General features: G+C 43.6%; 1 protein-coding gene across 1 annotated transcript in view; it reads left to right on the plus strand.

Annotated features, from left to right (window-relative positions):
* Gxylt2 (glucoside xylosyltransferase 2) overlaps nucleotides 1-17,570 on the plus strand; it is a 94,056-nt gene that overhangs the window by 45,272 nt on the left and 31,214 nt on the right. The window contains exon 3 of the mRNA XM_005364949.2: nucleotides 1,009-1,140. Coding sequence (XP_005365006.1) covers nucleotides 1,009-1,140 — 132 coding nt within the window. The remainder of the gene's footprint in view (nucleotides 1-1,008; nucleotides 1,141-17,570) is intronic.

Consider the following 17,570-nt stretch of genomic DNA (forward strand, 5'->3'; position numbering starts at 1 on the left):
AAAAAACATATTCACTACAAAATTTCTGAAGAATATAGAAATATCAACAGAAAATGAGATCCATAAGCACCACCTGTAAAGGTGTCCACTTTTAATAAGAGGATGTTATCTTTCTAGATTTTTTTTCTCCACATATAAAACACATGTGCTTAGGGGCTGGAGAGATGGCCCAGTAGTTAAAGACGCTTTCTGCTTTTGCAGAGGATTCAGGTTCAGTTTCCAGAACCCACATCGGGTGGCTCACAATTGTAGCCCTAGTTCCTGGTATCCAACACTCTCTTCTGGCCTCTGCAGGCAATAGGCACACCACTCAGTGCACATACAGTACACACACATACCTGCATGCAAAACCCTCATTCATGTAAAATTAAACCTTGAAATAAAGATGTGTATATTTTTGCTATTTGATGGAGCCATATTAGAATTTTCTGAGACAGGATCTCACATAGCCCAGGCTAGCCTCAAATTTGTGTTCCTCTTACCTCAACCTCTTTAATTCTGGGATTACAGGCATGCACCCTGCACTGGACCATATAATAGCTTTTGTATGCATCACACAGAAACACACAGTTCTTTATTCTCATATTCCATATATGGAATATCTATCATAATTTTTGTTTTCCCAGCTCTTTATGAACTGACATTTAGAGTCTCTGCAGATTTTGTTACCACAACTCCAATGTGACGAAAGCCTTTGTCCTCTCTTCCTGTTAACCAGCTTCTGAAGTGTTCTGAACTGCCCTCTTGGCATGTCATCCATTCCCTTGGGCAGTGTTTGTGGACCAGACTCCCAACTCCCCTGCCTTCAGCAGATGTGGTTTGTTTTCACTCCAGAAGTGTTATAGGAAAATGTCTCTTCACTTGGTGACCTGTAGGAGCAGTGATGAAGCTAATCTCGCTGTGTGAGTTGCCTGAATAATTTCCACTGTGCCCGCCAGAGGCCTCTCAGGTGTCCTCCGTGCATCTCGGTGTCTAACCCTAACCCTTCTGTATCTCCATGTTTTGCAGTTGCGTCAGTGGCCCGACTCATATACAAAGAAGTTTGAGCACAGAATCTACCCCATCACATTTTCCGTTGGAAACCCCCAAGAATGGAAGAAATTATTCAAACCCTGTGCCGCCCAGAGGCTCTTCCTTCCGGTAGGAACCCTGTTATCAAGATGCTGCTTGGGGAAGACTCCCCCTTGAAAATCGTAAAATTAGCCAAGGTGTGGTAGAGACCCTTACTGCGGGCAATGAAAGTGCCCCCCTCAGTTCTGGCATTGATGTTCTTAGCCTGCTATGTGCAGACAGAGGATCTAGAAGGCTCTTGAAGGCTCTTTCCTCAAGATTTTGGGTCTGAGAGCAACCAAAGTATACCTTAGACAAGGGACTTTGTGTCTGTGGCTTCACCATTAACTGAGAACTGAAGCAGAGAAAAAGTGCCATGGATATATGTCATGTACAATCCCACTGTGTCCTGGAAGAGATCTTAGAGACCATTTGTGGCTAGCCACAAATGAAGCGAGGTTACTGGGTGACAAAGGTTTGGGAGTCCTGAGAGAGAGAGAGAGAGAGAGAGAGAGAGAGAGAGAGAGAGAGAGAGAGGTTCAGGCAAGAGACTAGTGTGTGCAGAGGCCCTGATCTGGGAAGAGGTGTGTATCCCAAAATAAAGGTCCATGGACTAGAACAGAGGGGGAGATAGAGCCTGTGGTATCTGCAGGGGCTGGGAATAGAAGCTCTGAGAGCCCCATGAGATGTCTACTCTCTGTTTAAAGGTGGTGGGAAGCCATTGCACAATCTAGTATGGAAACTGGATGGCCCCGTTTGCGTTTTAACAGGGACAAACATTTGTGTTTAATGAGGACAAATCCATTTGTGATTTGACAAATGGATTTCCAGCCCCTATTGGAGATGAAATGGGGGGGGGGAAGGCAAGTACAAAGGCTTTTGGCCAGATTTTGGTTGATTCAGGTAAAACAGTCAATATCTAACCATTCAGACCACACACTTCTCATGTGGCTCCATCTCAGAAATGGACGGTGATACTATGTAGGGATGAGGAAAACTTCAGGACCAACGGTTTGGGTGAAGAAGTTGTGTGACGTTTGATATTGAAGAGTCTAGGATTGCCCGAGGTGGGTGTGCCTCCCCATCTGTTTGTTTGGAAACTGAATGGTGAATGATAGCCTTAGCATTTCCAACCATAGACATCAGGGAGTGTAGTAGGAGCTGCAGGTTGCATTCCACCACCCAGCTCCTGCCACCGGCTAGCTTTACCCGAAATAACAACACACAAATTGTATTATTTTAAACACTGCTTGGCCCATTAGTTCTAGCCTCTTAATGGCTAATTCTCACAATCTTGCCTAACCCATATTTAGTGATCTGTGTAGCACAAGTCTTACCGGGAAAGATTCAACATGTCTGACCTGGCGGCTGGCTGCATCGTGTCTGCCCAGGAGAGGGGAGCATGGCGTCTGAGCTCACTTCCTCTTCCTCCCAGAATTCTGTTCTGTTTACTCCTCCCACCTATGTTTTTTTTTTTTAAATCCCAACCATGTTTTAACCTATGAGGCCAAGCAGTTTCTTTATTACTTAACCAATGACCTTCCTCCATCAAGGGAGAAGAGCAAGGCCGGGATGGGCGGCTGCTGCCGGTCTGCAGCCTAGGGCTGCCACTTATTTATTTTAGTTCTTACATATTTATTTTATTTTTTTATTTGTGTATGTATATACCACATGTTTGCGAGTGCCCACAGAGGTTAGGCAAAGATGTTGGATTCCCAGGAGCTGGAGTTACAGGCAGTCATGAGCCCCCTGGTAATGGGAGCTGGGAACCAAACTCTGATTCTACACATTGCAGTATAGACTTTTAACTACTAAGCCTCAGTTGCCGTTTGATGAAATGACATATTTCTATCACATGCAGACCTGTCTATGTCTTGAGAGATGAGTTATTTGTACGAAAACCTGGGTAAGGGATGTCTGCTTGGGAGTGGAGCTAAAAACCTCTAGAATGGTGATGTACACAGCAATTATCATTTGAGGTGAGAATCTATTTAAGGCAAAAGGACGTATTAGAAAGCCAAAGTTACTGCTGGGAAATTGTCTCCCAACCCTATCCGCATTTGAATTTTCCCTGCCCTTGAATTGTGGCTCTATGACCCCATTAAAACAACAACAACAAACCAAGCTCACTACAGGATGAGTATGATTCGCTCTGCGGAAGTGAGCTGTCGGTTTTGAATGACAAATGGGTGTTAGTGTCCCTTATCTGCTTCTGGTAATAGGAACCATCCCTTCTTAAAAACAATAAAGAGAGATTGTGGCTGACAGGGCATTTACCTTCTTCCCAAGTCCTACAGCATAATGGCAGATTACGAGCATGGCTTTGGGGAGCATTGTTGAGAGAGATTGATCTTCAGGGTTGTTGAAGTAAAGTCTAAATCATATTTCCCATGAAACCACCCTCTCAGAAGCTATTCGGATGCGCTGCCAAGGCTGCGCCTGGAAAATGGAGCCCTGTAATGCAAGCAAAGGACTGGCTGGGCTAGAACTGTAGATTTGGACATCTTCTGCACCATCAGCGCTGCGACTTGGATGAAACGGCCCCCATAGGCTTGTGTGTTTGGACTCTTGGTCTGAACATGCTATTTTAGAAGGTCATGGACCTAGTGCGTGGATCTGTGCTAGAGGAAGTGAGCACAGGAGGTGGAGCTGGTGGGTTTTTAGCCTGGCTTTGCTTTCTGCCTGTTCTCCACTTCCTGACTGCAGATTCAGTGGGACCCTTTGTTTTCAGCTACTTGCCGCCATGACTGTCTCACTACAATGGACCATATCTCCTCAAACGGTGAACCAAGACAAACCCTTCCTTCCTTCAGTTGCTTTGGTCAGGGGTTTCGTCACAGCCATGAGGAAAATAACTATTACAGTTGGCATCACACCAGACACACGGTAGAGACCCCTCTTAACTAGTATATATGTATTTCCCTGTGTGTGAGAGTGAGTGTGTATGGTGTATGGAAGTTTGTGTGTGTGTGTGTGTGTGTGTGTGTGTGTGTGTGTGTAAAGGTGTGCATTTTGGTGACTAGGTATAGGGGCCAGAAGACAACATTGTGTGTTCTGCTCTATTACCCTCAGCCTTCTTCCCTGGAACAGGGTCTGTCTCTTGGTTTGGAGGTAGGCTGGACGCCAGTGAGACCCTCCAGGGTGTGCATGACCACCACTAGCTTTTTATGTGGGTCCTGGAGTTTTGATCTCAAGTTCTCATACTTGCCCAGCAAGGACACTTTTGCCCTCTGAGCCTTCTCCCTAGCCCTCAACTAACATTTTACCATCAGAGCAAAGATTTTTGCATCACATGCCTTTCAGATTCTAATGTAGCATTAGAGGAATTCAGATTTCACCGATGCTTGGGTTATGAAGTCCAAAAGATCAACTGACTTTCCTGCTGCTGGGGATAATGGCCCAAGGGGCAGGACTGTTACAGGGAAGCTGTGCTACAGGCAGCTTGGCTGAGTTCTCCCAGGAAACTCTCCATTCTGCAAAAGCGTTCATTCATTGGCTTGAATGAACACACAACGCGACATTTTTAACAACTGCACATTTCACCACCCACTGCCGTTGAATCACAAAGGGTTCTCTCCTCAGGAATCGAGGTGCCTGGGGATCTTAGGAATATTTAGGATGTAGCAGAGGAAACTGGAGGGCAAACTGTTCAGAAATAAGTAGTAGCTAGTGTGGTGGGAACATGCTAGTCCGGTTTTAGTCAGGGAGAAAGGATTCCACCGAGTCTTAATTGATATGCTCCTAATTATAACAGCATCTGATATCTTTTGGTGGTGCCGTGTTAAGGCAAACTGAAGCTCTTCTGCCAGAGGGAACAAGAGATACTTTATTCTGAGCGAACTGTTTGTGACAATGCCCCCATGAACTCAGGATGCCCTGGATGGGGAAGTCCACTGTGGAAGCAGTTATACAAATTCTTATAGTCACATAACAAAACACAGCCATAAAGCAAGGTGGGGACATCAAGCAGGCAGGTTACAGTACAGCAGGGAAGTCCCTATGATGGGTTTCAGATGGTATCTGATAATAAATATCCTTAGCTTTGGATTGTTGGAAGCTAGTTATAGCCGAGTTAAGCATGCCAAAGATTTCAGCTGATAGTCAAAGAGATGGAGGTTAGGCCAGATACGGAGATGGTTGGTAAGTAGCAATTAAGGATGCTAGTGATGACCCAAGATAATGTTGGCTCTGATACAGCGTTCCAACTCTCCACAACTAGACATCCTAATTGCTTATCCCATCTGCAGAAGCTTTTTTTTGTTTGTTTGTTTTTTGGTTTTTCGAGACAGGGTTTCTCTGTGGTTTTGGAGCTTGTCCTGGAACTAGCTCTTGTAGACCAGGCTGGTTTCGAACTCACAGAGATCCGCCTGCCTCTGCCTCCCTAGTGCTGGGATTAAAGGCATGCGCCACCAACTCCCGGCTCCGTCTGCAGAAGCTTTATCACAGATGTGGGGTTTGCAGGAAACTTCAGTGCACACTGCCATTGCTTGCTGCAGGCATCTGCATATATGGCAGGAGTTAGGATGAAATTGCTCTCAGACCCGTCTGCGATTTATCCCGAGCACAGTCTGACTCCAAACCACCCAGTAACTTGCCTCCTTTTAAAAAATATTTCAAAGCAGTACCATGCCAAATATGCACACATCTTATATTACCTGTGTTTTCTATATCACATTGGAAGGCATGTAACATTTCCATTTTCCATTTACAGCTTGCTAAAGGGGCCTGTAACTGGTTCTAATATGTAGAAATCTATGTGACCACAGGTGTTCTAATGAGTTAGGTATAGGCTAATGGAAAAGGCTGTCTTATTAGACTTGTTTGAACATTTTAAACTCATGGCCAGACCTCTGTTATTACCAATGTCACACCTCAGCATTAGCAATTAACATTGAGATACCCTGGGAACCAGTTCACCGACTATGAACACACACTGACAAATGTATAAAATATATTAAATACCCTTACTAAGAGGGACATTGGAATCACCTTGGCTGATATTTTCAATCTGGCCCAGCTACCAGAAGCCACAGAAGCACTGAAATGAGCTTAGCTAGGAAAATGGTCATGTTAAATATGAATAAATTATGAAGAAACTTTCTACAGTATTATCACTTATTCACATCCTACGAAAGATTTGACATTCAGAATATCAATGCCAACTCGTGATTACATGTGGGAGATGCCAACTCTACTGAAGTAGTTTGAGTGAGAAATGTCTCCAGTAGGCTCCTATATTTGAAGACTTGGTCTCCAATTGGTGGCACTATTTAGGGAGAGTTAAATGGCAGGGCCTTCCTGGAGAAAGTATGTCATTCTGCTTTCTGTTTTGATTGAGCATGTGAGCTCTCCGCTTCTTTTTCCTGCTACCATGGCCCACCTCTTGCTGCAATACTTCTCCTTCATAATAGATTCTTACCTCTCTGGAACTGTAAGCCAAAACAAACTCTTCTACCATAAATTGCTTTTGGTTATGGTATTTTACCACAACCATAGAAAATAGCTGTTATATTAGCTAAGCAAACAAATAATTATTTTATTGGTTAGTCAGAGGCCAGATAAAAGGGCCATTTTTGTTTGTTTGTTTGTTTATTTGTGTGGGGTTTATTTGAGACAGGGTTTCTCTGTAGCTTTTAAAGCCTGTCCTGGAACTTGCTCTTGTAAACCAGGCTGGCCTCAAACTCACAGAGATCTGTGTGCCTCTGTCTCCCGAGTGCTGGGATTAAAGGCATGTGCCATCACCAACCAGCTGAAAGGGCTAATTCTAAGCATAGCTAGATCCCGGGGCTCACATGCTGTCATCAGGGCCCATCTGTAGTCTCTAGATCCTTGCAAGCCTCCTTTGGGGAATCTAAAGGTTGCTCAAGACCCCTGATTCCAAATTCTACAAGCTTAACAGCAGCAACATCTAAAGAACTTGCCATCCAGCACTTGGGGGACAGAAGCAGGAGGATTTCTGTAAGTCTGAGACCAGCCTGCCCTTCATAGAGAGTTCCAACTGTCTAAACTATCTGGAGTAAGTAAATAAATAAGTGTTTAATAAAATTCATTCAAAGTTTAAGAAGACCCCACGAGTACCTCCTTAGGCGGGGCAAGCCATCAGCATTTCTTAATTCTACAGTTATTGTCTTGAAGAGGCTAAGATCCACAAGCAACAAAGTTAACAGCTTTCTTAAGTAAGGGGAGGTGTGTAAGGGTTCGTTGACAAAGTCTGGTAACTTGAGTTTGATTCTTGAAACTCCACAAAGGTGGAAGGAGAGAATTGACAGCTTGGAGTTATTCTAGGACCTCCATATGCAAACAGAAGGACACACCCACTGCACCCAGTAATAAATAAACAGTACCCTGTTAGTGTCAGAATGAGCTTAACACTCTTGGCTTCAGATTTTCAGTGAATCAGATCGTGGAACAACTGGTATCCCACTGAATGCTAAAAAAATTGAAAAATATTAAAATTCTGTATTAGAAAATACTTAATATAAGAAAATGAAAGAGGGATCTGAAGAGATGGCTCAGTGGTTAAGAGCACTGACTGCTCTTCCAGAGGACCCAGGTTCAATTCCTAGTACCCACACGGCAGCTCATTCTTGTCTGTAACTCTAAGATCTGACACCCTCATACAGACATACATGTAGGCAAAACACCAAGGCACATAAAACAAAATAAATAATTTTTTAAAATGAAAAAAGGAACAAAAAGAGGAAATGAAAATCAAAATGGTTTTCATAAATTCCTTATACAAATAACACTAAATCTGCCGGGCGGTGGTGGCGCACGCCTTTAATCCCAGCACTCGGGAGGCAGAGGCAGGCAGATCTCTGTGAGTTCGAGACTAGCCTGGTCTACATGAGCTAGTTCCAGGACAGGCTCCAAAACCACAGAGAAACCCTGTCTCGAAAAAAACAAAAAACAAACAAACAAAAAAAAAACACTAAATGTAAATGGAGAAAGTAATAAAATCAAAAAGCAGAGATGGAATCATTAAGATGGCTTACTTGCCACCAAGCCAGATAACCTGAGTTCATTTCCTAGGATTCACATGATATATGGAGAGAACCAATTTTTACATGTTGTCCTTTGACCTCTACTTGCACACTTATTCTCACAAGCACACACACACATAATAAATACATAATAATAAAATACATCATAAATATGTGTTTTCTAAAAAGCAAAGATTGTCAGAGTTGACAAATGTAGTCGAATCATGTGTTACCTACAGGACGTTTAAATAGACAGAAAGCATAGGTATTAAATGATGAGAAAGATATGCCAAAAACACAGCCATAAAGGAGCTGGAATGGCACAAGAGAATTTAAACATAACAAGGAAATGACAAAATGGCTGGACAAGTATAGGTGCTTGTTCCTGAGTCCAAAGACCCGAGTTCAACCTTCACGATAGAAGGGAGACCCGACTCTCAAAAACTGTTCTCTGATTTCTATATGCTGCGGTGTGTGTGCCCACAGACACACATAGTAAGGAGCCTTAGTATGTGTATGTGTGTGTGCAGGTGTTCATGCCGGTCTATGTGTGCAAGTGTACTTGCTGGTGCACATGTGTGGAGGACACACACAGAGGAGGACATTGGGTGTCCTGCTCTATAACTGTCGGCCTTTTCCTTTGAAGTATTGTCTTTCACTGACCAGTAACTAAGCTAGTGACCAGTAAGCCCCAAGCATCTTTCTGTCCAAGATGCATGCACAGCATATCCGCCTTTCACATGGGTCCTGGGGATTTCAACTCAGGCAATCATGCTTATACACAAGGAAGAAAGAAATAGAAGGAAGAAAGGGAGGGAGGGAGGAAATGAGGGAGGGAGGGAGAAAAGAAAAAAGAAAAGAAAAGAAAAGAAAAGAAAAGAAAAGAAAAGAAAAGAAAAGAAAACTGAGGTATCTCATACCAGAGGTATGGACATACCAGCGAAGATGATGGTGGTAGGTGACCAAAGAGCCAATGTTTGCTACACACACCAGGTCTCTCAGGACCTTCAGGCTGATGATAATATTAATTTTTGTGGCACGAGCCCATTTGTATCCTCTTTGCAAATAAGAACATTGCTGTTTTAGCAACTTTAATCATTTCTTCTTTAGGTTCTACATAGGAGCCCAACTTCTCCTATCCTATAGTTATTTTGATCTGTTTCCTGAAGCATTTCTTCCTGCATTTGTAGGAAACATTCCTAAAGTGTTCCAGGTTATCTCCCTTGGGTAATGCCCCTGAGCTTTGCATTTGTTGCAGAAATTCCATGTGTGCTCAACTCACCAGGTAGCAAGGCTGCGGGGCTCTAATTGCATCTCTTTGCTTTTCCCCATCCTGCTACCCTCAGAGGCAGACTGTATATAATTCACTTAGTTTTTGTTTTGTTTTGTTGTTGATTATTGCTTGCCTCATGGATATTTAAGGTCAGTGCTGAGATCCTTGGTTTCCTAGAGTAACATATCTTTGTTAACAGAAAGCAGTTCCTAATACTATTTGGAAGGAAGGAGGGGATTAGGAGTGGGTAGATGGATGGATGGTGGACAGAAAGACATATGGATGAATAGTCTTTTTCAGAGTTTGGTGTGGTGGCACACAGAAAACCCAGAATTTCAGGGGAGGAAATGAGAGTACGCCTAACTTCTGGCCCTCCTGGGCTCCACTTTGTCCTAGGAAGAACATGGGGAGGCTTTACCAATAGCTTCAAATACTTGTAGCAGATTTAAAGATAAAACACTTACTAAAGCCCCCAACCTCCAACCAACATCTATTAAGAAAATGATGGTTGGGTTTGGTTCTCGAGTGACAGAGGGAAGCCTTTATAACTCGGTTTTATTCTACACAGACCTGCAGTTCCTTGTGTCCCAGTGATTAGTTTTTCAGCAACTCTGGCAGAGAGCACATGCTCTGGGGGCCACCATCTCACTAAGACATTCAGCTCTGCTCTAAACAACAGTTGCCATGGCCAGTGGAATACCAATAAGGAAAGAGTGGGTTTGCTGGTTAGAATGGCAACACCTGATAAGGGGCAGAAGCAACTGGGAACGTGGGAACAGATGGAAGAACTGAGAAAGGCATTCTCTCAGAACATGCCAGAGAAACCCGATCCCTCCCTCCAGTTACGAAAGCCATGTGGAGAGTGGACTGCAGACCCAACAGTCGGCCAACACAGCTGAGATGATGAAATCAAAGGCCAAGCAAAAGTTCGACGAAGCAGGATATTAGGGAGCCTGTCTTGAACAAAGCTATCATAGAGCCGCCTGATGCAGAGGTGATCTGAATCTTGTCTGTCAAGATGACCACATCAGAAGGGCCCACTTCACCATATACCCCCCACAAAATGTACCTCTGATGCTGGCAGCCTGCCCTTTAACATTACATGGAAATGAATATGTATACTATTTGTAATTCCACGAAGGGGTACAGTAGTGGTAACAGTAAAAACTTTATTTGTGGTTTAACTTTTACTGCCCCACTTTCGTAGTTTAATGAACAACCTTAAAAATCTCAAATCAAAAGAGTTATATGATGGAACACTATTTAGTAAAGAACAGACATTTGCTGGGGCTGTGGATGGCTCAGTAGGTAAAGTGCTTGCTGCATAAACCCGAAGACTTGATGTTGGGCCCCAGCTCCCTCCCTGCTGGTGGGAGGGCAGAAACTGGCAGATTCCAGGGGTTCCCTGACCTGCTGGTCCAGCTAAAATGGTAAGCTCCAGGCTCAGTGAGAATCCATTTCCAAAATCTAGGATGGAGAGCGATGAAAGGGGACACTCAGTGTTGTCCTCTTCAGCTCTACACACATGTAATCCCAGCCCTGGGGAGGCAGAGGCAGGAGGCTCATAGTTCATTCAGGGCCGTTCTGAGCTACATAGAAAACTGGAAGGCAGCCTGAGCAATAGGAAGATCTTTACTCTCTGTACTTATAAAGCAAAGGGAAAATACCTGAAAGTAAAATCAGGGAAATGGATACTATGGCTTCATTGTTATTTAAAATATCCGTAAGTGTGTATAGACATAGGTATATATGTTTATTTATATAAACAGTTGTCATTCATTCAGCAATACATATTGGCTCTTAACTATGTGCCTGACCTTTAATCTAGTACTCAGGAGACAGACAGACACCAGTGGATCTCTTGTGAGTTCAAGGCCAGCCTGGTCTACATAATGAATTCCAGGATAGCTCAAGCTACATATTGGATGCTGTCGCAAAAATTTACTACTCCATTCGTTCGTTACAGTGTGAGTTAGCTTTAAGTAGTCATTACAAATTTGGAGAAAGGAAGAATTTTGAGAGAAATGAAAATGACTGAAGAGGCCATATTGAATTGAGATCTGACTTCCTGGCCATGCCATATGTGGACAGATGTGGAGACAATATAATATCTACACTGAACCATTCTGTTGGTTCATTATGCAGAGAGGAGAGAGAGTTGTGGGGCTGTGGAATGTGGTATGGCAGGATACGTGTTAGTTAGGAACAAATTATTAGCAGTAGTATTGTCATTATCATTGGCAGTGTTGGGGATAAAGGATTAAACCCAGATCCTCTGTACTTGGCAAATTCTTTACCTCTGATTACATCTCATGCTTAGCTATTGGGTTTTGTTTCATATTGTTTAACCATTCAAATAGCTTGGTAACATGAATCATTAATGCTTCTTTAGTGTACTTTGATAGCCGCTCAGAATTAATGCGGCCCTTGGTGTTTTTTGTTTGTTTGTTTGGTTGGTTTTTGTTTTAGTTTTTTGAGACAGGGTTTCTCTATGTAATGCTGGCTGACCTGGAACTCACTCTGTAGACCAGGCTGGCCTTGAACTCACAGAGTTCTACTTGCCTCTGCCTCCTCCCAAGTGCTATGATTAAAAATGTGTACCACCACTGCCCAGCTCCCTTGGTGTTTTGGAAGCAGGGTCTTCCTCACTGTAGCTCAGGCTGGCCTTGAATCTGTTATGTCACTCATAATGACCCTGAATGAACTTGAGATCATCCCTAAGCCCAGGGTTATAAACATGTATAACCACGTCTAGCTCAATATCTACTTCTTACCCTGTCAACTGTTGGGTTGTTCATACAATTTTATAACAGACGACAGGCACTTGTGTGTTAAGAATGTAGGTTGTTGAGGACCAGAGAGATGGCTCAGTAGCTTAGAATGCTTGGTGCTTTTCCAAAGACCCTGAGTTCCATTCCCAGCTCCCAAATCACAGCTTAAAATATGTGTAACTCAGTTTTGTGGATTCTGATGCCTTCTTCTGTTTCCATGGGTACCAGGCACATAGTGGCATATAGATATATACATGCAGAAAAATGCCCTTACACATAAAATTTTAAAAAGAAAAGAATTTAGGTTGTTTTCCTTTTCATAGCAGCTGCAGACCCTCTGCTCACAAAGACATTTGGATGCACCAGAATCATCCTAAAGTTGTGGGCATTTTGAGACCAGTGCTCTGAATCTGGATATTTTTTTCTTGTTTTGTTGTATGAGACAGAGTCTCACTACATAGCCCTGGCTGTCCTGGAATTCATTATGTAGCTAAGGCTAGCCTAGAACTCGCAGAGATCCCCCTGCTTCTGCCTCCCAAGTGCTGGGATAACAAGCATGTATATCATGCCTGACTGAGTCTTGGTATGTTTACATTAACACAAAACATAAATGTGCCAATGATAGGAGGTAAAAGAGTTATATTTTTCTAGCCTGTTTGTCCATCTCCCTTGTGCCCGTGTCCCCTCTTGCATGCCTTTCTCATCACATGGCTTAGGGTCATCCATGGCCTTGCGAACCAAGTCCTAATATAACCCAAGCAAGTTCTCCTGGTAACAGTGTTTTCCAGACAGATGTCAGACTGCTCTGTCCTTGTCCTTCTGTCAATGAGTATACATGTCCTGCCTCATACTGTCACTTGGTGGCAATGTGTGGCCGCTAACTACTGTTCTACCTCCAGAGTCAAGTACAGAGATCATATCTATTTCTCAAAACTCAGCCCAGCACCCTTAAACTTTCTTAAACTGCCTGTAATTCCTGTTCTGGGGTGCTCTGATACCCTCTGAACTCCACCCCTGGCAACTGCATATACATAGTGCACATAAATTTATATAGGCACACATACCCATGTACATGCACACACATACATACACACGTGAAGCCAGCCTAGCTGACTATAATCACTGGGAGTGTGTGTGTGTGTACGTGTACATACATATATACAATTAACATATAAATGAAATATGACTATTTCAGATATGTACCTGTGGTTGGTACATACCCACAGTTCTGTTGACTGAGAGGTCAGAAGTGGTGGGAAACGAGCATACCTCACACCCACGTTTGGGCTTCTGAGTACTGTTCTCCAATAGGGCTCCTTGGGGAAGCTGATTGATTCCAGGGCTTAGGGTAAGAAAACACAAAATGCAGCCAGGTGGTGGTGGCTCATATCTTTAATAACAGCATTTGTGAAGCAGAGGCAGGAGGATCTCTATGAGTTTGAGGCCAGCCTGGTCTACAAAGCAAGATCTAGGACAACCAAGGCTACACAAAGAAACCCTGTCTCGAAAAACCAAAAGGAAGAAAAGAAAGGAAGGAAGGAAAACACAAGATGAGTTTGGAGTGTCATGTGGTACCAGAAAATAAGGATTTATTTTTTCAAATAGAAAGAGGGCTGGTAGATGGCTTAGCTTGTGTAAAGCATAGGCACCACAGTTCAATCCACAGAACCACATAAGAAAGCTGGGTATGTTTGAAAGTGAAGTCAAGGTGATCCCTGGGGCTCACTGGGCAGACAGCCTACCTGAATAAACAGTTCCAGGCCAAGTGAGAGACTGTGTTTCAGAAAACACAGTGGGTTCCCAGGGAAATGGCTTAGCAGGTGAAAACACTTGTTGTGCAAGCTGATTGTCTTAGTCACTCACTGTTCTAGTGCTGTGAGAGACGCAATGACCAAGGTAACTTATAAGAGAAAGCATTTGTTCCAGAACAGCCAGGGCCATTACACAGAGAAGCCCTGCCTTAAAAAAGAAAAGAAGGAAGGAAGAAAGGAAGGAAGGAAGGAAGGAAGGAAGGAAGGAAGGAAGGAAGGAAGGAAACATGTAATTGTTAGCTTGCTTGCTTGCTTGCTTGCTTGCAGTTTTAGTACTGCCGTGGCAGGAAGCATGGCAGCAGGCATGGTGCTGGAGCAGGAACTGAGATCTACATCTCCATCTGCAAGTTGGAGGCAGAGAAAGGGAAACCTCAAATCCACCCCATGACACATCTCCTCTAACAAGGCCACACCTCCTAATTCTTCCCAAATAGTCCACCAACTGGGAAGCAAACATTCAAATATATGAGCATTGGGGACATTCTCATTCAGACCACCACACTGATCATCTTAGTTTAATCCCCAGAACCCTAACTGGAAAGAGAGAACAGGCTCCTGAAAGTTGAACTCTGACCTCCACAGAGGTGTGGCACACACACACACACACACATACAAACATGCCACACATGGGGCTCACTTCAGTGGGCTCACTAAAAATACTAGAAGATGCAGGTATTCTTACCTCATCTGGGATATCTGACACTCTGTTTTCCAGGCTGTGCTTGCTGCTGCCACCAAGGACCACCAGCAAGGAGGGCTCTGTGACTTGACAGATCCCAAGACAAATAGGAAAGTAGGGATTTTACTGAATGTGCAATGCTTCCGTGCAATCATAAAGTCAAACTGTTGCTAAGTCAGGGGCCATCTATACTGTGTTACAGCCACCCTTTCAGTAAAATAATTTCCATGCTGATAAGAATAAATAATGGAGTGGGTAAAAATAATAATTCTTCCGTACAGGAGAGTTGCAGTTAATACATGTAGAAAGAATGAGAGAAGTGACGTATGATAGCATAACAGTGAATGTTTATGACCCTAGCACTTGGGAAGCGGAGGCAAGAGGGTCTTGCCATGTAGCCTGGGCTACATGGAATGGGAATGTGTGTGGGAACGGGAGTTGGGGTGAGAGGTCATCTTTGAACGCCCCAGTTAGAATTACTGGAGGAAGGTCTAACCTGTGAGTGCTGAAATGGAGGTTGGGAAATTTAATCAAAGTGAGATACTTCTGTGGTTTTAAAGAATCTTCTCCAGAATACTTAGGGGGAAAGAATACGTTGGCTGGAGAATATTGATGGTCACCACTTTGTCCAGGAGGCTAAGACTAGAACTTGTCACCATTGTGTGACCAGTTCTCCTGATCTGTATAGCTTCATTTAATCATGAAAACACCCAGACTCCCACACCGGAGGCCTGGGTTCAGACTCATCAACCAGTCTCTTCCAAGAAGTTAGATCACTCAGATCTCCATATTAAACACATGGCATCAAGCAAATGTTATTTTAGATGACTAAAAGTTAATAAAGCTGTCTATTCTTTCCCGGTTTTATGGGATAGTTGATTGAATAGCATCTGCCATATAAATGGTCGTAATCAGTTTAATTATTTAGTTAGACCATTGTTATTTTATCTGCTAAACTGCTGGGCTCTTGCATCTGTGACAAAGGTTGTCAGTCATCCATGCAAACAGTCGCATGTGTGTGCCTAGCTTCCAGTCTTTGCTCAATAACTATTGTCTCTGTAGCTGCCCGGGTCATCCTCATATCCCAGCTGCAGCCAGTGAGCTTTCTGTGGAATGACACAGGCAGAAGGCTTGGGACACGTTCCCTGGGGTCTTCCACCAGGGAAAGCCCAGATGGAGGCAGGGGTAGCTTAGCTGAGGCTGTCCCTCCCTGCACCTGTGCCTGTCTTGGCAATGGTGGTTGTGTCAGCTTGGGCAAGGTATTTGACCTGAAGATGCATATGTTCCAGGAATGACTGGTGCTTCCAAGAGGGAATAGGATGGGCACCTGTTGTCCTTGGATGATCTCTGAATAACTCCTCAGATGACATTTGGATAAAGAAAACTGTATTTTAGTTGGGAAAAAAAATGGAGGTGAGGTGTGGAAAGAACATAGGCAAGAGGAAGGACTGGGAGCGGTGAGGAGCATTGGCTTCCAGGTGCGATGCTGCTGCTGCACCCTTGAGATCCCAGCAGTCTGATAGGATGCACAGACTGGGCCTCTCGTGGAGTCCCAGCACCTCTCCCATGAGGCTTTACACTGGTTAATGGTTGATGGGGGAAGGAAAGACATGTTTTCAGAGCTGTAGACCATGTTCAGGGTGCATTCTCCCATAAACAAGCCCTCACCCATGCTCCTATAAAGCACCCTAGTGAGGCTCATTAGGTCGGAAACAAAAAGCCATCAAACTAGAAGGGAAACAGGTTGGAAAGAGTAAGGGATCGGCAGGAGTGCGAGGGGGTGGACAGGAGAGGGTTAAGGGTGAAAATGATCTAAATATATTATGTACATATACAAAATGTCATGATGAAACCTAGTGTTATGTAAAAGTAATATATGCTAACAAAACATTTTAAATGACATGCCTATAAGCTCAGGACTGGGGAAGCAAAAGCGGGTAGATCTTTATAAGTTTGGGGCCCTGTCTCAAAAACCAAACCAAACCAAACCAACCAACCAAGTAAAAAACAGTAAAAAACAAAACCATTTTAAATGAAGAGACAAGGGAATGCACTGGTGTCCTTAGAGACACAGCTGTCCGTCAGCAGAGGCTGGTGGGTTCATGCACAGGCCCATGCAGCAGAACAGTATTCTGTACGGCAGGTATACCTGCAGCTTTCCTTCAAGACTCTGAGTCCTATATACTTCCTATTACTGAGCCTGTCTCTGTTCTATAATCTGTCTTGAAGCATATTTACAGCAAAATTGAGGCCCGCAAGATGGCTCAGTGAGTAAACACTTGCTGCCAGGCCTAATGACCTGAGTTTGACCTCTGGGAACCACATGTTGGAAAGAAAAAAGCAGCTCCTGCAAGTTGCCCTCTGACCTTCACATGCATGCCATGGTATATGTGTGTGCATGCAAACACCAAAGGAAATAAGTGAATAAATAAAAATAGATTGAGATGGGGCTGGAGAGAAGGCTCAGCCATTAACAGCCCTGGTTGATTTTCCAGAGGACTCAGATTTGATCCCTAGTACTGCATGGCAGCTCACAACCATCTCTAACTTCAGTTCCAATGGATCCAATGCCCTTCTCTGATGTCCATGGGCATCCAGCATTATGTATGTATATATATAGGCAAAATACCTATATTCATTGTATTTTACTTGTTACGTAAAACATATGTTCATATATATAAATTTATGTGTATATAAAATAAAATAAAATGAATTTATAAAAAGCAATGATGAAGTTGTCATTTGCATCTTAAATAAATAAAGTTGTAGTGGCTCCGAGACAGTTTAGCAGGAGTACTGCCCCAGTGCCTGGACTTCAGGCGCTCCTCCAGTCTGGCTCCCATGGGCTTCTGTTCTAATGGAGGGAGAAAGCAATTTAAGAAAAGGCCATTGTTGAAATTGAAGAGGGGTAGGAGAAAGGAACTCATGGGATGTGATGAAGGATGCATGGAGGGAAAGAAGAGGGGGCCTCCAAAAGGGCTTTCTGAGAAGGGCTATTTCAGA

This window comes from Microtus ochrogaster, unplaced genomic scaffold, assembly GCF_000317375.1.
Source record: "Microtus ochrogaster isolate Prairie Vole_2 unplaced genomic scaffold, MicOch1.0 UNK1, whole genome shotgun sequence".
NCBI lineage: Eukaryota > Metazoa > Chordata > Mammalia > Rodentia > Cricetidae > Microtus > Microtus ochrogaster.